The 20,481-nt window shown below is 34.5% G+C and overlaps 1 protein-coding gene across 7 annotated transcripts in view; it reads left to right on the top strand.

Annotated features, from left to right (window-relative positions):
* Positions 1 to 20,481, top strand: part of STAG2 (stromal antigen 2) — a 123,242-nt gene that overhangs the window by 38,710 nt on the left and 64,051 nt on the right. For all 7 annotated transcript variants that reach the window (XM_033106347.1, XM_033106371.1, XM_033106357.1 and 4 more), the window contains exons 2-5: positions 7,868 to 8,011; positions 11,472 to 11,550; positions 14,961 to 15,125; positions 18,979 to 19,075. In XM_033106347.1, the coding sequence (XP_032962238.1) occupies positions 7,968 to 8,011; positions 11,472 to 11,550; positions 14,961 to 15,125; positions 18,979 to 19,075 (385 nt within the window). In that variant the 5' untranslated portion in view covers positions 7,868 to 7,967. The remainder of the gene's footprint in view (positions 1 to 7,867; positions 8,012 to 11,471; positions 11,551 to 14,960; positions 15,126 to 18,978; positions 19,076 to 20,481) is intronic.

Raw genomic sequence — 20,481 nt, 5'->3', positions numbered from 1 at the left:
TAATTCAGTCTTACCTCTGAAATGTTGATAGCCACTATACCCAGTTGTGATTACCACTGTTTATTCATGTCTTAAGATACAGAAAGTTATGTCAGTGGGGCATATATAATTTTTAAATTAACTCTGTAAAAAGCTAAATGCAGAGTATGGTATTCAGGTATAAGTGAGATGAGTGAGAGTTGACAGTGCTTTTAAAAATTACTCATGATTTAGCTGTTGACCTTGGCAGACTGAGATGATTTTGAGGTGATGTGGTATATGAGGTCTGACAATTAAGTTCACAGACTCATTTTAGAAAAAGCGCTACATACCTCATTGCTGATTATCACTATGGTCACCTTTGAAGTACTCCCCTTGGGAAGCTATGTACTGACGCCAGTGCCTAGTCTACCCTTCAAAGCAATTTTGGAACTCTTTTTCTGGAATGGCCATCAGAGCTGTCCTCATATTACGCTTGATGTCCTGAATGTCATCAAAATGTCTTCCTTTCAATATTTCCTTTACCTTCAGGTAAAGAAAGAAGTCATTGGGGGCAAGATCAGGTGAGTAAGGAGGGTGTTCCAATACAGTTGTTTGTTTACTGGCTAAAAACTCCCTCACAGACAGAGCCGTGTGAGCTGGTGCATTGTTGTGATGCAAGAGCCATGAATTGCGGGTGAAAAGTTCAGGTCATTTTTTCGTCTAACTTTTTCACACAGCGTTCTCAGCACTTACAAATAGTAAACTTGGTTAACTGTCCACTTGGTACAGATTCATAATGAATAATTCCTTTCATATCAAAAAAAGTTATCAACATTGTTTTGACTCTTGATTTGGACTGACGGAACTTTTTGGGTCATGGAGAATTGGCTGACTTCCATCGTGCACTTTGGTGCTTTGTTTCAGGGTCGTATTGGTACACCCATGTTTCATCACCAGTGAAAACATGGCCCAAAACATCGTCTTGCCTCTCCTTAAGGTCTTGGCAAACTTCGACTCTCCTTGGCTTTTGTTCGTCAGTGAGCTCCTTTGGGACCATTTTTGCACACACCTTTCTCATGCCAAGATTTTCATTTAAGATTTTCCTGTTTCTCTATTGATGTTCACTTGGTTGTGCTATGCTTCTCACAGTCAGCCAGTGATTTTGATGCACAATTTGATGAAATTTTGTAATGTTTTCATCAGTTCTGCTCGTTACTGGCCATGCTGGCCTCTTCATCAGTGACGCATTCTCTCCCCTCAGAAAAATGTTTAATCCATTTGTACACTGCTGTTTTCTTCACGGCATTATCCTCATAAACTTGAACTAACATGTCCCTGATTTTGTTTCCACTCTTGCCAAGTTTAACAAGAAATTTAGTGTTTGTTTGTTGCTCTAATTCAAGCTCAGACATTCTTGCAGCAGCACACAAAAACATGCAACACAATAATGAACACCACTCAGCAAGGCACCACCACACCTTGACACAAACACAGCTGTGAGACACTGATATACCAAGGTTATGAAACCTTACCGAGTTGTTTGTACAGTGCTGCCAATGTAAGCGCACGGTGGCAAGTTCACGAACTTAATTGTCAGACTCATAAAATATTTTACCTGTGTGACTATTTATGTTGGGTTAGGGCCAGATAATGCCTAGTCAACAGCAGCTTGTTAGGGCACACTGAGGAATTAGCAAACTTGGAATTAGATGGCTGTTATGTATCCAATATCTGTCCTTCAGGTATAATGGGTACCCAGTGTCTAGCAACAGCTAGTGCCAGTGTGGTAGATGAGAGGATATGGTAGATGTGGCATTCAGATTAGGATGACTGGAAGACACAGGGAGATGGTTTGAGAGTGGGTTTAGGGGCAGGATTCCAGTTTCTAGGATGGGATTGAGTAGATGCATTGCAGCAAGAATAAGGCAGGGAATTGATCCTTTGATGACTCAGTCACAGGGTACAACCGAGTACAGGGTGATAGAGTAGTGGGTCTGGTCTGCAGGAGTTAGGCAGAAGCTTTTTCTTAACTCCCTCCTCATCCGAAATAAAAACAAACTAACTGGTAGTACTTATTTTGTTGCAAAGTTCCTAAGTGCCGTGCTAGATTTTTACAGAAATCAGAACTCATGGTCAAGAACTGGGGCAAGCTGAGTATGAAGGTTGGGCCGGGTGATCCTAATTGTGCTTAGGAGTTGAGTCACATCTGGCAGGTTTTAGGGAATGTGGGTCGACAAGGAAATTAGGAAGGTTGCTGAGCACTTTCAATAGAACAGGTGGATGTTTCCAGTTCTGTCCGGCTTTAGTTTCTGGCAGTATATAGTGATGCCATATCTGTGTAGACTGTGTCCCAGCTTGTTCCTTCCCCTCTTCCTGAAAGTAAAAGTTGTTTTTGAAGTGTTGTGGCGTTAGGTGTATTCAATTTGTATACTTAGTTATTTTAGAAAATCCTTTTACTTTTGGCCTCCTCCCTTCCTTTTATATGTTATTTTTTGTTTGTAAGGGCAGATGACTTGACCTAACCTACAGTTAATTAGGAAATGTAGGTGGAGTCATTAATTATCTTATGTATGCAGATTTCTTTTAGTCATTCTCCAGATTACCTATTCCTGCATTGCAGCAGGTGCTACCATTTCTTTAGTGTGTGAAAGGGTTGTGAAGGAGGTCAGCTGTATGGTGATGGATGGTAACTAGACTTTTTGGGGTGATCATTTTGCAGTGTATACATATAATGAATTATAATGTTATGCACTTGAATCTAATATAATAAGGGGTGGCCGGTTATCTCAGTTGGTTAGAGCACAATGTGTGTAACACCAGGGTTGCCAGTTTGATCCCTGCATGGGCCACTGTGAGCTGCGCCCTCCACAACTAGATTGAAACAACTACTTGACTAGGAGCTGATGGGTCCTGGAAAAACACACTTAAAAAAATAAATAAAATATATTTTTTTTTAAAAAGAAAGAAACTTATATAGTAAAAAAAGAAATTCTTTAGGACTCCATCTAGGATCTTGGAGAAAATATACTTGCAAATGATATATGTGAGTATGCTATTAAGAAACTTTCAGATTAAAATTTTGTTACTGGACTGAGTGTACCTGATCATTGCTTGATTTGTCATTCTTTTCACCTTGTCATTTACTCAGAGTAGACCATAGCAGAAATTGGGGGGAGACACAGAGGGAGGAAAAATATCTTTTCGAGCAAGAAGAAATCTTTTTAAAAGGTTATTAATAAAGGGGCAGTAGATTTCCATCTTCTTTTGAAGGTAGGTATATACATCATGTATATGTTTGGTGAGCTTTTCGTTTCTTGCCTTATGTACTCAAAGCTGCCATGTATCATTTGACATAAGGAACAATAGTAACTTTCCTGTTTTGATGAGGAACTAGTCTACCTTTTAACATTCACAGTCTCAACCTAAATGACAGACTTCTGTCTGCTATCTCCTAAGAAAGTAGATAGGCCAATAAAAGCAACATACCTTTGGGTCTTGTTTTAATATTTAAAAGAAAGTTTCTGTTCCCTGCTAATACTGAGTGGGTGACCATAATAAAAGTAATTTTATGATAGAACTCAGTTTTTTTTTTATAGATGCTCAACTTTATGAGTTTAGGGACCCGAGATATGAATAAATCAGGCTTTAGCAGCAGAGATACTTTTGTAATTTCTCAGTTCAAAAATCACCCACATTTTCACCACCCTGATATGTTAACTGTTTTCCTTTGCTTCTTTTTTTTTTGTTAATATTGCATCCTAATATAGGTCTTTTAATATATTAAACTATCCATGTTGCTACACAGTCATCATAAGGAGTTTCAGTGTATGAATGTTATATTAATTAAATTTTTGTACCATAAATGAATCCATGGCTGGACATTTAGGTAATTCCTATTTTTAAGTGTCTGTTATAATGATGGTGGCATTTCTCAAGGGTATATACATTTCCTAGACGTGATCCTTATAGATTGAAGGGTGTGACCCTTTTGGGAGCGAGTGTTAAGACAAGGGGGTGGCATGTGGTGTATGTGCTGAATTCACTGGCTTTTGGTAGTTGAAAATTTCTTCATTTTTAGGGAAAAAAGTAATACACCAGCTACTTTTTAAGTGCTCCCCCCACTCCTCAATAAAATGTGGATTCTTAGGGACCTTGTTTAGTGATGGCTGTATTTTGTAGTTTTATTTTCTGTTTTGAGACCACTTGGTTTGAATGAAAAGATCTTTGAAACAGTTATTTTATGAAAAAATAAAAATTTAAGAATTTTAAATTATCAAAGAAAAACAGGTTATTTTTTACTTTTTCTGTGGACGTAATTTTAATGAATGTGGCAAGTCACTTGGAATTAAAGATGCAAGCATAATTGAATAATTTTTATATGTTTGTGTTACTATCCTACAGAAATAGGTGTCCAACAGATTTTAAGCATTGGAAGAAAAAAGTTTTTTGTTACTGAATTAATTTAACTTGGAGTCTAAACTTTGAGTAACAGACTATAAATATGTTCGTTATAGATAACTTGAATAGTTATAGTAATCAAGTTTCAGCTTTTAGATCTCTGTTTATATCAAAAGCAGTGCCTATGAGTGTTTACTTGAATTTAACAGAATTAATCTATAATGACCTGTTACTTTTTAATCCAATAATTACAGATGAATGTATTTAACAAACCTTTAATGGCTGTACACTATACGCTTGAGCCTAAGGATATTATTCAACGTATATACAAATGTGTTCGCTTTGTTTTCAGTAAGTAGAAGCAGAAGCTAGTTATTGGATGTATTTTTCCCAGAAGGAAAATAGTGATTGAGAGTTAAAGCAAATTTCAATTCTATGCTTTTTGTCCACCAAAGCAGTTGGAATGTTAACTCTTTTATAGTAGTTGTAGAGAATTGGTACATGTGATAAAAATCTCTAAAGCTTTTCCTTGACACTAGGTGAGAGCTCCACCTTGTGATCTTTGAGCATATTTTTAAAAAAAGTTAATAACCTACAGTAGGCCAGAAATGGTGTGGTGAGTTTGTTAAATTCATACTTTTATTGAGCATTACATATTCTTTTTTTTTTTTGAGCATTACATATTCTTAACTAAAGTTTTGGATTTCCCAACTTAAGTCAAATGGTATTAATATTTAAGGACCTTAAAAATTATTGGGGTTACAACGGTTAACAAACTACGTAGGTTTCAAGTGTACAATTCTATAATACATCATCTATATATTAAATTATGTGTTCCACACAAAGTCAGTTCTCCTTCCATCTGTGATTTTTTTAAATGTAAGTCTTTGGAGGAAGCAAATCATATTTATATACAACTGTAGCCATTTAAAATAAAAAGGGAAAATTCTCAGCTCTTCCTGCAAGTAAACATTCTTAAAAAAACAACGAAAAAACAATGCTAACTTACCCACTACTCCCACCCACTTTAATTACAAAGCAACTTTAAATATATGGAATTTTTGACCTACGAACTGTTTGGTGGCAAATTGGTTATTTAGAGAAGGATTAAAATAGTGAAAATTGGATACATGGAATTTAGTGTTCTTATGTTTAATAATATTAGGTGGCCGTAGAGGTAGGTGCCTTCTTGTGGAAAGAAATAAATTTTTACATTTATTGTTACAGGTGATTCTATAAGAGCAAGGATCATTGTTCTCTCCTTTTCACCACTATATTCCCAGTGCCCTGCACGGCATTTAGCACATGGTAGATGTTTTTAATTGGTTGGATGGATTTTTAATATTTAGAAAACTTTCAAAAGAAGTATTTTGCTGGGATAGAGAGTTGGCCAATTTAATAATTTTACTAAATCTGTCAGACAGTATTTCTTTTTAAAATAGAGGTACCTTGTCTGGGAGACTCATGTTTATAAATTACATTTTTCTTTTGTCTTTGTTTTGTTTTCTGATTATCAAATACATGTTAGTATAGCCCTATACTGAGCAAAATAATTTGACCTGGCAGTATTTCTTGTACACTAGAAATTAATTTTATGCTAAGTAGAAGCATGTAGTGTATCACACAATACTTATTTAGTGGTTTGTCCTTTTTGGAGCTGATACATTCTTTTTCTCCCTTTAGAGACTATATTTATGAACTGTGTTTAAAGTCTGCTTAAAAACGAACACGGGTGGGTGGTGGGAGATGAGGGTAAGGGGGATCAAATATATGGTGATGGAAGGAGAACTGACTCTGGTTGGTGAACACACAATGTAATTTATAGATGATGTGATACAGAACTGTACACCTGAAATCTATGTAATTTTACTAACAATTGTCACCCCAATAAATTAAAATAAATAAATAAATAAAAGTGAACAGTGGCAGAGACGCAGTTGCCACAAGTACATGTGGAAAAAAAAACACAGCAAGTTTGGTTTTATAAAATGTACACACAGAGAGTGAGTGAGGGGCAGATAAGACAAAGCAAGCACTTATCTCCACCTTGCCATCTAGACGACCTGACATGTTGGTTAGAACTTCATTCGCTCTATACCTCTCCAGCACCCTTTAAAAAAAAGTGTTTTCTTAAAAAGAAAAAGGTAATTTCCTTTTAAGAATAAGTTGGGATTTTTAGGAGGCTAGGGTGTGTCCTACATGTGATGGCAAGCCTCAGAATTCTGGTGCATTACTTAGGTTACACTAAGAATAAAACCAGATTAACAGTTAGTGGTCTTAGAGGGGAATGATCCTGCGACCATGATTTTAGTGTAAGGAGAAGACCATACAAACAGTCATGTCTAAGTCAAGATTTTACAATATGAGTATTCTTCAGAAAAAAAAGAAAAAACTCAGAGTGGTGGTATAGACAGCCCTTGATTATTCAGGTCTTAATTTGTAGATTATTTATTCTTGTTTCTATTACCTCCTTATTTTGCTATTAATAGTAGGTTAATTAGAGTGAGCTAGGAAATGCTGTGTTTTGAGTAGCCATTTATGTTTTTGTACAGATTTAGAGTTAATGCAAAAACTCAATTATCAGTTTCTTGTTATAACATCTGCTCTGTTGGAAGAGATCGTTAGCTCATCAGTTTGTGATATTTGAACATATATAATTGGACATGTTTAGTCTTACCTACTTTTTCTTTAGGTGCACACTAGGTACTAGTTTTACTTAAATATAAAAGAAAAACATAAGATAATTATAAAAAGAAAGTTACACACAAAATTAAGAACTTTAGACCCAGCCTATTTTTTTTTGTTATAGACTTGTCCTTTGCTCTTAGGTCATTCTCTCATTTAGGAACTGCTTCTTTGACCTTCAAACGTGGAAGTAATACCCTTCCTATGACCAAATTTACATTTACTTTAGTCACAAATGGCATAAAGCTGTTGTTCATATGATATTATTGGTATTTAAATTGATTGTAAGTTCCTTGAAGGAATAGGGAATGGATCAAAGCTAACAGTAAGCCAGGTTTTGGACTGTATGTTTCTTCTATGGTAGAAGAACCTGTTTTTAAAGTGTTTTAAAATTCTATCTTAGATTTTTTTATTAGCTCCTTTTAATTGTGCTGTACATAGTCAGCAAAGAGTTATATAGAATTTTTAGACATCATGTATTATGGTTTAAACTTGTAATAAGGATTTCAGGACCAATACAAGAGTCACATCATATCATGTTCCTAGTTAAGGTAATGTTTTTAAAAGCAAGGCTAGAGAATCAACAAATTTTTAAAATAATTGTCTGTGATACAAGCTTCTTTCTTTGTGTCTGTGGTTACTATTGTGGGGCTACAATAGTTGTAACAGATCCATATCTAGAACAGTCAGATGCAAGGGAAAAAAAAATCTTTATTTACTGAAACACATTAGCAGGCACAAGGGAATTTAGTTTTTGAGTATAGCTACCTTTCCCGATATTTTTGGTGTGTTTATAATAAATATGGCATTCCCCCCCTTAAAGGAATTGTCTGTCTTAGAAGAAAGAAGCAAGCCATTGTTTTACCCACGTAAATATATGAATATATTTCTGACATTGGGGCGTTTCAGAAGATGATAAAGAAATGATAGCAGCTCCAGAAATACCAACTGATTTTAATCTACTACAGTAAGTATACTACAATGATTTTTAAATACTTGTTTTTTCCACAAAATAGGAAATGTATGAACTTCAGTTAAAATTACTTCTGCTTCAGAAGATCTATTACATAGAATACAGGATAGTATGTATACTTTAAAACAGTTTATATTAATGCTCATTGGGCTCTGTGACAGTAATTATTTCATGCTTTTTTTTTCTACTGTGCTGTAAATTTACTTTTTAATTTAGATACTACATAATTTATTATTTTTGCTGTGCAGTTGAGTCCACACTTGGTTTTACAAATAGCAGCAGTATTTGGAGGGAGTGTCATGAAATTCTTAAAAAGTTAAACCTTTGCATTAGTAAGGAATATATACCATACAGTAGTATTTAGGATGGAATGTCAACTTTCTATTATAAAATCTAAAACAAATCTAGGAGGGTAGGACATACTCTCTATATTTTTGAAGAAACAAAGTACATGCTTATTGATCCATAAAGTGACTTCATAGTATTTTCTTTACCCTCATCTTAAAAGCTACCTGTGCTCCTTATTCAACTTTTATTGTAATTACTCTTTGGTGATGTTGGGAAGAATTTGAGCTACTACATGTAATAGTGGTTTTCATACTAAGTTCCAGTTTCACAAGGTGCCTCAGTGAAAAGTGAACCTTTAAATTGCTTGTGGATCCCTGTACTTGACACACACATACAAAACACTATATGTACTATATAGGTCTTTGTAAGACATGAAAACAAGGGTCAGGTTGCTAAAAATTTTTGAAAACAGCACATAGATACTTTGTACATAATAGAAGCCAGTGCCTGCTTTTGATGGTATATAAAAAATAACTATTTTCAGTGGAGACAGGATCTACTGGGATATCACCAATATTTCAAAGTATGATTTTTAATGATTTTAATCCCAGTGTATATTGACTGTATTTTAAGATTCTTGAGGAAATTTTCTTGGTTTTGTTTGTTTGAGGGAGGATATAGGATAGTCTAAGAAAAAAATTAATTTTGGTTTGACTATTGTAAAATTATCTTGGGAAATTTCTTAAATATATTAATTTTAGAGACTATTAAAAAGCTTTATATTATAAGCTAGAAACTAGACCATTGACCGTTAGACTGTCTTAGGTAATTAGGGCATGAAATACAGTAATGGATGAGAGAGAATTGATTTGTGGAGGTAGAATAGATAGCATTTGATTGGGTGTTTAAGCTGGGGGCAGAGTAAAGAGAAGGGAGTGGAAGATTCAGTCCTGTGATAGATGACTCTTGACATTTCAAGCCACTCAAAGGTTAAGCCAGTATGCTCCATAAACTGTTTCACCCAGGATAGGTTTTTGTTGTTGTTTTGATCTTAAAAGCAGAGGAAAGCATTGGAGAAAGAAAGACTCCAACATATTTCTTCTCTGGTTCAGGATATTTTAGACTCCTATACTGATTACTCCAGCTTCCAAGATCTTCCCAGTTATCTCTCCTCTAGTGGCTCATTCATTTAGTTGGGATAGCCTGAAGATAAGGATTAAGGCAGTAATCAAGCCTTTGATTACTCTGTGGCCATTGGAATATTGCAAATAATTGTTTGCAGACTTAACTCAGTTACTGAGCTAATAGAGCTGGTGTCCCACAAATGCCTTGGGAAGAAGGAAGTATTACTTATACACCAAGATACTTAAAAACATTTTCAGTTTGCACCCCCCACCCCCACTCTGCCACTCTGGTTCAAGCCGTTGTTTCTCAGTCTAAGACACAGCTCCCTGGCCCATGCTGATATCATGAGCCTTGCACTCCCCACAGCTGAGGCGGTCGGCCACTCATGGCAGCTCACGCTGGCCACCGGGCAGTACATGGTAGCCCACGGCTGCTGCGGCAGCCCAGCTTCAGGAGCTTCAGGGAGAGCTGTTGTTCACAATAATTAGCTGTAGAGGGCGCAGTTCATTGTCCCGTGTGGGAATCGAGCCTGCGATCTTGGTGTTAAGAACATGGCGCTCCAACCACCTGAGGCACCGGGCCGGCCCTTCAGTGTTTTTGTTTTGTTTTGTTATTGCAAGCCATATAGGCATGTGAGAAGAATATTGACAACAGCAGTCTTCTTTAGTAAAACGATAACAGGAATGAGTTTCAGCATTAATATTATAGTAGTCATTCAGTTTTTGGTGCATTAACGCTGGGAAATGGTATTTATTACAGGCCTTTTCCACACATTATAGGACATAGTTAGAATTGCCACTGTCTTCAATGCATTGTTTAAATTACATTGTAGGTAAGTGCTGCAGATAGTAACACCCTCCCGCCCCCCCAGCATCTTAACCATTACAGCCTCTGGACAACTGGTTGTTGTAGCAATAAATGTGGAAATAGAAGAAATCTAGTTAAAAAGAACTAGCTTTAGAAAGATAGCTTTTCAGTTTGATCATATATTTTTAAGCAAATCTGGTACTAGATTTACATGTTAAAGTGGTAAAATGTTTATCTTTTATGGGTGTGGCTCAATTATAAAATCCACTGTGACCCAAATACCTAGTATGCCTTGCCTTAAAGCATTTAAATGTGGGTATTTTACTACTATTTAGATAGATGGACCTATGTTAACATGTAGGAAGCATCACACATACGTATTTAAATTAGTCTGCTTCCTTATGTGTGAGAAAATCCAGATTATACAAAGCACTCCTCCTACTGCAAAATGAGGCACAATTCTTAGGACTGTAGATTTATATCATGGAGATTGAAAAGACTGTCGAGATTTCATTCTTTCCTGCATATATTATACATTGTTTATAGATAACAAGATTGAAAGGTTGTCACTTATCCAAGATTACATAGTTTCTTAGTACTAGAACCAGTTCTCCTGACTATAGCTCACCATCTCTTTACTTTATAAAGGATTTGCTCAATTAACATACTTCCCTACTGTATTTCAAATGATTTAGTTTGTAAAAATGTATGTTTTATACATATCCTTTCAGAAATACATGTTTTCTATAGTCACACCTAGATTTAGAAATATTTTTTGAGTAAGGTAGGAGAGGATAGGATCTTTAGTATTGCTAAAATCCCCTAATAAAATCCACCCAATGCCTACCTAGTGTTAAAATGCACTTTTCCCTGAGCACCAGGGTCTATGAATTACAAAATGAAACTAGGCATTACAACAGAACACCATAGTTCCTGGAGTTAAAATGTTGAGAGATACTGGCTTCATTTTTATGCTTTGGTTAATAATTAACAAAATTTAAAAAAATGTCGACATTTGTGTTGTAGGTTATTGTTTTTGTAGTTGGTTATGCAATTTTATGTTTGGTAATGTGCGATGGTATGATTTGGAAAATCATCTTAATTACATTTAATGCTGATATGGAGTTTCATAATGAGTTAACCAAACATTTTTTAAAGAAAATATGGCAAAATTAGAAACACAATCTACATTTCTAAGGACGGTTTTAAATAATTGCTTATCTTTCTGTTACAGGGAGTCAGAAACACATTTTTCTTCTGACACAGATTTTGAAGACATCGAAGGAAAAAACCAAAAGCAAGGCAAAGGAAAAGTATGTATAGAATATGTGGCTTTATTTTGATTCTTAAAGTTCTTCATAAACATACATGCAGATACATACTTAGAGAGTTGTTTTAGTTATATCTGAGATGTTGTTGTCTTTTAAAATTGCCTTTTTTTTTTTCCCTATTGGTATAGTAAGCCTTCTGAACACATGTGGTTTCCTTGGCTTCTAGATTAAATATCTTTTGATTATCTTCATTACAGTAAAGTTGAAGTTAATAATACACTGTTGTTTCTAGTAGTTTATTTTGTAAAGGACAGTATGCTAAGTAAAAGGTGGTATTCTGTTGGTTTTATTTTTATTTACATGAGTAGTCAAATAGAAAGCAAAGCAGTAAATAAAATTTCTTATTCTAAAGCACCCTAAAAATATAACCTACAACCAGTTTATATCTAGTGGGTTACAACGAACAATAGTTTTATTCTTTATAAGTAATGTCAAGGATAAACACAAATAAAGTAAAGTTTTAAGTCAATAGAATGCAAGCTTAGACTATGAGTGGGTACCCTGAGAGCTCTGGATAACTTGGCGAATGGTTAAATCATTTTGCTGTTTTGGAAAGGACATTTAACTCTGTGCATATATGTAAATACATTGGACAGAATATCACTTGTTTTTGTTCAGCATTGTCTTTCCCAAGATGAATTTTGGGTTTGTGTTTTCTCATGACACACTTACTTTTAAAAGTCTAGGTACAGAAATGTACGATGAACAAAGCAAAAATTTTCCATAAACCTATCACTCACAGGTAATTTATTCTTTAAACAATTTGATGAACATACTTTTGTACATAAACATGCACATAGAATTTTACTTAAATGCACATCACACCATGCAAACTGTTTAATTTTTAAGAAAAACTCAGTATGTTGTCAGCAGTTTTCCTATCAGTGAATTTTTCTTGTCCGTAATTTTTAATGGTGTCATAGCATCCCATTTTATGTATGGAACATAATTTATTTAACTAGTTCATAGAATACTTTTTTAGAGTGCACATAATTCATTTGTTTCATAATTTCATATGGTTTCTTAGTCCCTTAAAAAGTAGTTTTGCTAAGAGAGAGAAAAAGTGTGAATGAATAAAAATGTTAACTCATGGCTATCCCAAGACAACCACAGTTCTAGTGGGTAGTATATTGTTACTCATTAGAGAACCATTTTTCTTTCTTTTTTTCTGCAATCATCTTGCAAAAACTGAAACTCTACTTTTGACTTTGGTTTAATTTACATGTTGGGACAAGACTCACAGTGTCATCTGCATAGAGGACTCCCCAAAGTTTTAGTTCTATACTTTAGTTAACTTTATATAATCACTGCTGTGAGTGAGGTGTTAGGGATCAGATCAGGGATTTATTATAATAATAAGAGCAACCATTGTTTGACACTATACTATGTATGTACCATGTACTGAGTTAATACTTTTACATGTTATCTAATTTAATTTTTGAACAACCCTGTGGATTAGAAAACTTCCTTATTTTATAGATAGGAAACTAAGGTCCAGAGAACTCATTGATTAAAGAATTTGAGCCCACATCTGTTGAAAGATGCTCCTTTTAAAAAATCCACTGTAGTATACAGCCTCATAATCTTTTTTTAGAGATTTTTTTCTCGTGCAAGATTAAACCCAGGTTAGCATGTTTATTTCTTGTACTTCCCTGTATTAACACTCCTTGCACATTGTTTTTTTCTAGCGCAGCATATCCACTGAACCATTTTAATTGAATTAGTTTTTCATACCGACAGGGGATATTGAGGGATATGATAGATAAATTGCAAATATATAGCTCCATGTTAATTAACACTAACATTTTATACTTCTCTCGTGTATTCTTTGTAGTTCATCATTTCTTTCACTCTTAACCTCTGAAATTCCTTTTACTGAGGGCAGAACCCTTTCATTCTACAATTAGGAATTTAGGTTCACAAAGACTGAATCTCATTAACAAAATAATGTAAATTAACAAGTAATATCTTTCCGTTGTTAGGAAGGGGTTTGAAGTAGTTGTTAAGAGTTGGGTGGTTTTGGACTCTTGAAGGAAGCGGAAGGACTCTTTGTGGAACAAAGTATAGAAACATACAGGCTGTTAGAATTAAATTTGTAGACCTGGCTATAGATCAGGGGTTTGCAAACTATGACCTGTTTTTCTATTGCCTATGAGCTAAGAATTGTTTTTACATTTTTAAAAGGTTGTGAAAATAAAGAATATGTGACAGACCAGTTATGTGGCCCACAAAGCGTAAATTTACAGAAAGTTTGCCAACCATTGTTCTAGATCATAGAAATGTGTAGGTCTAAAAGAGATCTTAGAAACCATGTATTCTATCTGTAAAGATTCCAGTACAACTCTGGCATTTTAGAAATGACTCCGAGTTAGGAAATGACTTGTATTTCTGTAACAAGGTATAAAAGCTGAGAGGTATTTTATAACTCAGGCATGTCGGCAACCTTTTTACTTATTTATGAAGCCCCCATCCCCTATATTGGCAACTTGCTTATAAAGGGACTTCATTTCAATAGTGTACACATTAATTGAATTTTCGTGATAAATAAGTGTTGGGGGGAGGGCCCAGAACAAGAATGAGGTTGATACACCTATTCAGGCTGTTCAGAATTCCTTTGTCAGTACACTGCAATGATTTATGAGGACTAACAATATGCATCAAATTAAAATGTTTACCTAGGTATGATTTACTTATTTGATAAAGAGTTTTGTTATTCTGGTTGCCCACTCCAGTCTGCACCCTAAAGCAGGAACCCTATGAAGTAGGCACAGTTTTATTCTGTTTTATTTTTTTATTTTTTTTTTAAATTCTATTGGGTAACAGTGTGTTTTTTTCCAGGACCCATCAGTTCCAAGTCAAGTCGTTGTCCTTCAATCTGGTTGTGGAGAGCGCAGCTCCGCTCCAACTCCAGTTGACATTTTCAATCTGGTTGCTGGGGGCAGGGGCAGCCCACCATCCCATGCGAGAATCGAACCGGCAACCTTGTGTTAAGAGCACATGCTCTAACCAACTGAGCTAACTGGCCGCCCCATACACAGTTTTATTCTTACTTTACAAATTAGAACTCTTTCTGAAGCACGGTGTGGTTAATTTGAGTAACTTGCTTAAGATCATCATTCAGCTCATAGGAGTAGAAGTTTGGCCCCATGCAATCGGTCAGTCTGCTGAGGCTGTGCTCCTAACTACAGTGTCATGTGAGGTGCATGGTAGTATAAATGAACAGACCGATACGACAAAGGGGCTGTCACAACCATGTCATTTTATATGATGGGCATGGCACTCCCCTTTAGGTTTAAGCATAATTATGTACCCCATCAGCTGCTTCTGTAGTTTTATTTTGAGCTCTCGGAGGTAATGATGTAACTTAAACAACTTGTGTGTTTTTATTGCAGACTTGTAAAAAAGGCAAAAAGGGCCCAGGAGAAAAAGGCAAAGGTGGAAATGGAGGAGGAAAACCTCCTTCTGGTCCAAACCGAATGAATGGTCATCACCAACAGAATGGAGTGGAAAACATGATGTTGTTTGAAGTTGTGAAAATGGGCAAGAGTGCTATGCAGGTAATGTTTATCATGTTCTTCCCACTTTATTTGTACATTTTAAACTTTACTGAGTTATATAAATATATCCCTGATTTTTCTAATTGTGTTTAAAAATTTTCTAACACTGCTTATTAGGAAAAAAAGCAACAAACTAGTCAGAAAAGTAGGAATGTGTCTATTCAGAGGTAAGACCTTTAAGCTGTGCCTTGAGTCATTTTCTGCTGCATTATTTTCTTTTAATGGCATACAATAAATTATTTGGTTAAAAATACGCTGATGTAAATAAACCATGACTAGGAGGTTTCAATTTCCCCTGAATTTATATAGCTGTCATTAAAATAAGTCCTTTGCCCAGTAGAATTCTTGGTTGAGTGATCTAATATAATCACTGTCCACCTTAGTGAATTGAATTATTTTGATCACTGTTGTTTATTACAAATTTTATTGCTTGTGCTGTTTTTTAGCAGAAGAGTAAAACAAAGAGTTATATCTGTGTCAAATCATCCTAATTTTGTTTCTTTTGCATTATTTTATGATAGTATTTAGCTTTATGATGGAAATTAGACCCATGGTTTTTAAATATTGAATAAACACAATACTCAGAATAAACATGCTTAATAAAGTTATTATTTATAAAAGCGATAAGGAGTAGTTTTTTTCCTTTATAGAATTAACTAATCAACAAAAGGTACACACGAATGGTTCAGGGAGAACTAGCCATTTAAGCTTTTTGTTAATGAATATCTGAAATGGCAAATCTTATTTATAAATATGGACTTATCTAAATATGTGTGGCTTTTGTAAATAAATTGTTCCAGTTATTTATTGCTGCATAACAAACCACCCCAAACTTAGTGATATAAAAAAACCCAACATTTTATTATGCTTAATGGTTCTGTGGGCCTAAAATACAGACAGAACTAAATTGGGATCGCTTCTCTGTGCTCCCATCCATGATGGCTGGGGCCTTAGCTGAGACTGCCTGGAGGTGACATAAACAGGGACTATAATCATCTGGAGGCTTCTTTACTCATGTTTGGTATCTAGTCTGGAATGACTTGAAGGCTGGGGTCAGCTGGAACTGTTACCTGGATGACCTGCAAATGGTCCTTCCATGTGCTTCTTACAGTATGGCTTCTGGCTTTGGAGAGGGTATCCTGAGCAGGAGTGTCTAGTTCTCTGGTGCTCCAAGAACCCAATGCAGAATTTGAATGGCCTTCTGTGACCTAATCTTGGAAAACATCATTTCTACTGCACTCTGTTCTGGAGAAGGGGACATAGACCCCTCACATTTTTATTGAGGAACAATATTAAACAAATTGGGGCTGTGTTTTAAAACTTTCATAGTCACATGATGCATTCTCTTTATTTCCTTAATCATATTTGGGAATAATCTTAAACATGTTTCTTTCATAAATTGAGTTGTTAACAAATACAAGCTGTTGCAAAATACAGAAAAGGACTGAAATCTAGAAATTGAGTCAAGTTTTAGAATATCTCTAGTCTCTCTGAACCAGGTAATTCTTAGATAATATTTCCTTTTTCTTTATTGTGTAATCATATTATTTGTTTTTGTACATCAAATTGTACATATTTTATTCATTTATTTTGTACGTAGTTTTCATATTTATTCATAGATAACTCAAAACATTTTTCTCTCCTGACTTTTTGTTCTTTATATTAGCTCTTACTTATCCTAATTTTAAAAATTTCATTTAAAAATTTTTATCTGTTTCATGGTTTCCTTTTCTGTCCCCAAAGGAATAAAGTACTGCTTTTATTTTTTAGTTCTTTCCTATTTCTAAAAAATTACTATATTGAGATATATGTCACATACCATAAAATTCATTCTTCTGAAGTGTAAATTTAGTGGGTTTTTTTTAAGTACATTTAGAGTTGTTCTGCTATCAGGACTATCAAATTTTAGAGTATTTTTCAATACCCCAGAAAGAAACCTCTTGTCCATTAGCAGTCACTTTCTCCTCACCTGCCCCAGGTCTAGGTAACCACTAACCTACTTTCTATAAATTGTCGTATTCTGGTCAGTTCGTATAAATGGGATCATACAATATGTGGTCCTTTTTGAGTGGTTTCTTTGACTTAGCATGTTTTCAAGGTTCATCCATCTTGTGGCATGTATTTTAACTTCTCCCTTTTTTATTGCCAAATAATATTCCATTGTGTGGATATATCATATTTTTTTATCCATCTATCTCTTGATGCTTGTTTGGTTTGTTTCTATACTTTTTGGTTATTAAGAGTGAATCATGCTGTTAAGCGCATCCTTGTACAAGTTTTTGTTTGGATGACGTATGTTTTCATTTCCCTTGGAAAATACACACCTAGGATTTGAGTTGTAGGGTCAATATGTTAACTCTATTTAATTTTTTGAGGTGCTGTCATACTTCTCCCAAAGTGGCAGCAGCACTTTACATTCTCACCAGCCGTGTTTTAGCATTCCATTTCACCACATCTTTGCCAACATTTGTTATTGTCTTTCTTTTTGATTGTAGCCATCATAGTGGGTGTGAAGTAGTATCTTATTGTGATTTTGATTTCCATTTTCCTTGATGGGCAGTTACATTGAGCATCTTTTTATGTACTCAAATTTTTAATTGGGTTGTTTACCTTTTTAAAATGATTGAATTGTAAGAGTTCTTTATATATTTTGGACACAAATCCCTTATCAGATATATGATTTGCAAATACTGTCTCCCATTCTGTGGGTTGCCTTTTCACTTCCTTGATGGGAGTCCATTGAAGCACAAAAAATTTTAATTATGAGTAACTTGAATTTGTTTATTTATTTGTTTGTCTCTTGTGCTTTTGGTCTAATACCCAAGAAGGCATTGCCTAATGCACAGTTATGAAGATTTGCCTCTGTGTTTTAGGGTTTTAGCTCTTAAATTTAGATCTTTGATCCATTTTGAGTTAAGTGTTGTGTATGGTGTGCAATAGGGTTCAACTTGATTCTTTTGCACACAGATAGCCAATTGTCCCAGCACCACTGTTGACTAGTCTTTCTCCATCAATTTGTCTTGGCATCTTTGTCAAAAATCAAATGACCTTCAATGTAAGGATTTATTTCTGGACTCAAATTTTATTTCACTGGATTTACATGTCTGTCCTTAAGTTACAGTCTTGATTATTGTAGTAAGTTTTGAAATCATGAAATGTGAATCCTCCAACTTCTTTCTTTCTCAAGATTATTTTAACTATTCTGGATCCCTTGCATCACCATAAGCGTTTCATGATCAACTTTCCATTTTCTACTAAGAAGCCAGCTGATGAGGACTGCATTGAGTCTGAAGATCAATTTGGAGAGTATTCTCATCTAACAATATTTAGTCTCCAGACCTATAAACTCTCTGTCCTTTCTTTCGATGTTTATTTTGCCTTCAATTAGCCTTTCTTTTTAATACAAGACTGTTAGGGCTCACTGTAGGAAAAAATTGTTATATTGTTCTGCATTTCCTCATTGACCTAGGCATTCCCTTTTTCCCCACAATATATCTTTTAATGATTATTGGCATTCATTTAAAAAAAAATTAATTTCATTCATTACAGTGTTAATATTTAAGTATTATTTAGTACAGTATTTTAGTCAAAAAGAAGTATGGGTGTTTCTTAATATCTTTAGGATATCTTTAATGTCACTAAGAAATAAAAAGTAGTTGTGCTTTTATTTGGTGATAAATTTACTGAATTCAATTCTGTTGTTAAAATTTAACTTTAGTTTTAGTATATAAGTATGTATATATTAATTTGAAGTAATGTGATACCACTTAATGTTGAATTTTAATGACTTTAATCACACTTAATTCTTAGAACATTAGACAAAGCTAATGGTTTTTCCTCCCCTCTACTGTAGTCGGTGGTAGATGATTGGATAGAGTCATACAAGCATGACCGAGACATAGCACTTCTTGATCTCATCAACTTTTTTATTCAGTGTTCAGGCTGTAAAGGTAAGATATATTTATTTTGGAAGCAGAATGTTTTCAAATGGTCTATTTTTGTTTCACCTAAAGATATATTAGCACTTTATATGGAAAATAATGCCAAGATATTGAATTGTTTGCATTATAAGCATACAAAATGTATAAGGAAAAATGAGCAAAGAGCAAAGTGAGAGAGAAACTGTTGAGACAGTTGTATTCATATGTGAAGTTAACTAAAAACTTGGCAATTTATAATTGTTACATTTTATTAGATGTATTTCCCACTTTCAGCATCTGGTTTTAGGAACAAAGAAATAGATTAAGAAGGGAGGAGGGAGATAATGAAGAGATACAGGTTCAGATGGCAGGGAATTTTAAAGTGTAGGGAATTAAAAAGTTCCATGAATAACAGTAAGTAAGTAGGTAAGTAAGTAAGTTAAATAAGGTATTGGTGAAATTTCCAGTATTTTTCCCCTTAAAAGATAGAGAAGCTGGATTAGGGTGGGGTCTTATTTAAAATTTTTTTACCTTATTTACAAATATTTTGAAGTAGGAGTGGGAAAAATACAAAATACAGAAATGTCTCCCCTGAGACAAAAATATTTAGTGCAGACATTTGTCAGGGGGACAAAATTATGTAAGTTGAGGAGTCATACATCCTGATCTGGATCTGTAAATGAGTCACTGAGATCATAGGCGGGTTCTGATCTATCCCGTGTCTCTTTAATACTTGGTCCATCCTTGAAATTCTAGAAAATGCCCAGGCAAGTAAATGTTACAGTTTCCCAAAGGCATTCCATTTTTTTTAAATGAAAACGGCACCAAAAACATGGGCATTAGAAGTCAAGAGGAGGGAAAGTTGGTTAAAAAAAGATCTAAAAAGTTAAGATGCTAAAGAATGACTGACTTAAATAAATCTGAAAAAAGAATCTCAGGAAACAAATTACTTAGGTCTACTCCTTTAATTTTATAACACTCCTTTAAAAATACTGTTATTGGAATTGGAAAACAAGTAACATTATAAGAACGGCTGAGTTTTATTAGAGATTGATCACAACATTGAGCGCAGCATGCACATTAATGTTACGTATATGAGGCCTGATAAACATTAACTTCTCGAGTCAATGGTCTTCATAATGCCATTATGTGGTCAGTTTTGAGAAATTTTTAAAAAATCGTCTTAACTTTAGAGTTTAGTTTACTTCTAACTCTAGTTTACTTGTTAACTACTTTGCCTTGTTTACTTCTTAGCTGAAGGTAGCTACAAATCAATATTAGAAAATTCTGACTCAGAGGAAGTGTTGTAGTGACAATATGATGAACCAGATTATCTTTTTAAAATTACATATATTAATATTATTTTTGTTCTGTCTGTGTCCAAGTCCATCTTTCTCCAGTAGAAGGGTACAGGTACCTGTTGTGTTACGTAATCA

Source organism: Rhinolophus ferrumequinum, chromosome X (assembly GCF_004115265.2).
Source record: "Rhinolophus ferrumequinum isolate MPI-CBG mRhiFer1 chromosome X, mRhiFer1_v1.p, whole genome shotgun sequence".
In the NCBI taxonomy this organism is placed as follows: domain Eukaryota; kingdom Metazoa; phylum Chordata; class Mammalia; order Chiroptera; family Rhinolophidae; genus Rhinolophus; species Rhinolophus ferrumequinum.
Note: the sequence above shows the minus strand (reverse complement) of the source record. Positions and strands in the feature narration are given on the sequence as shown.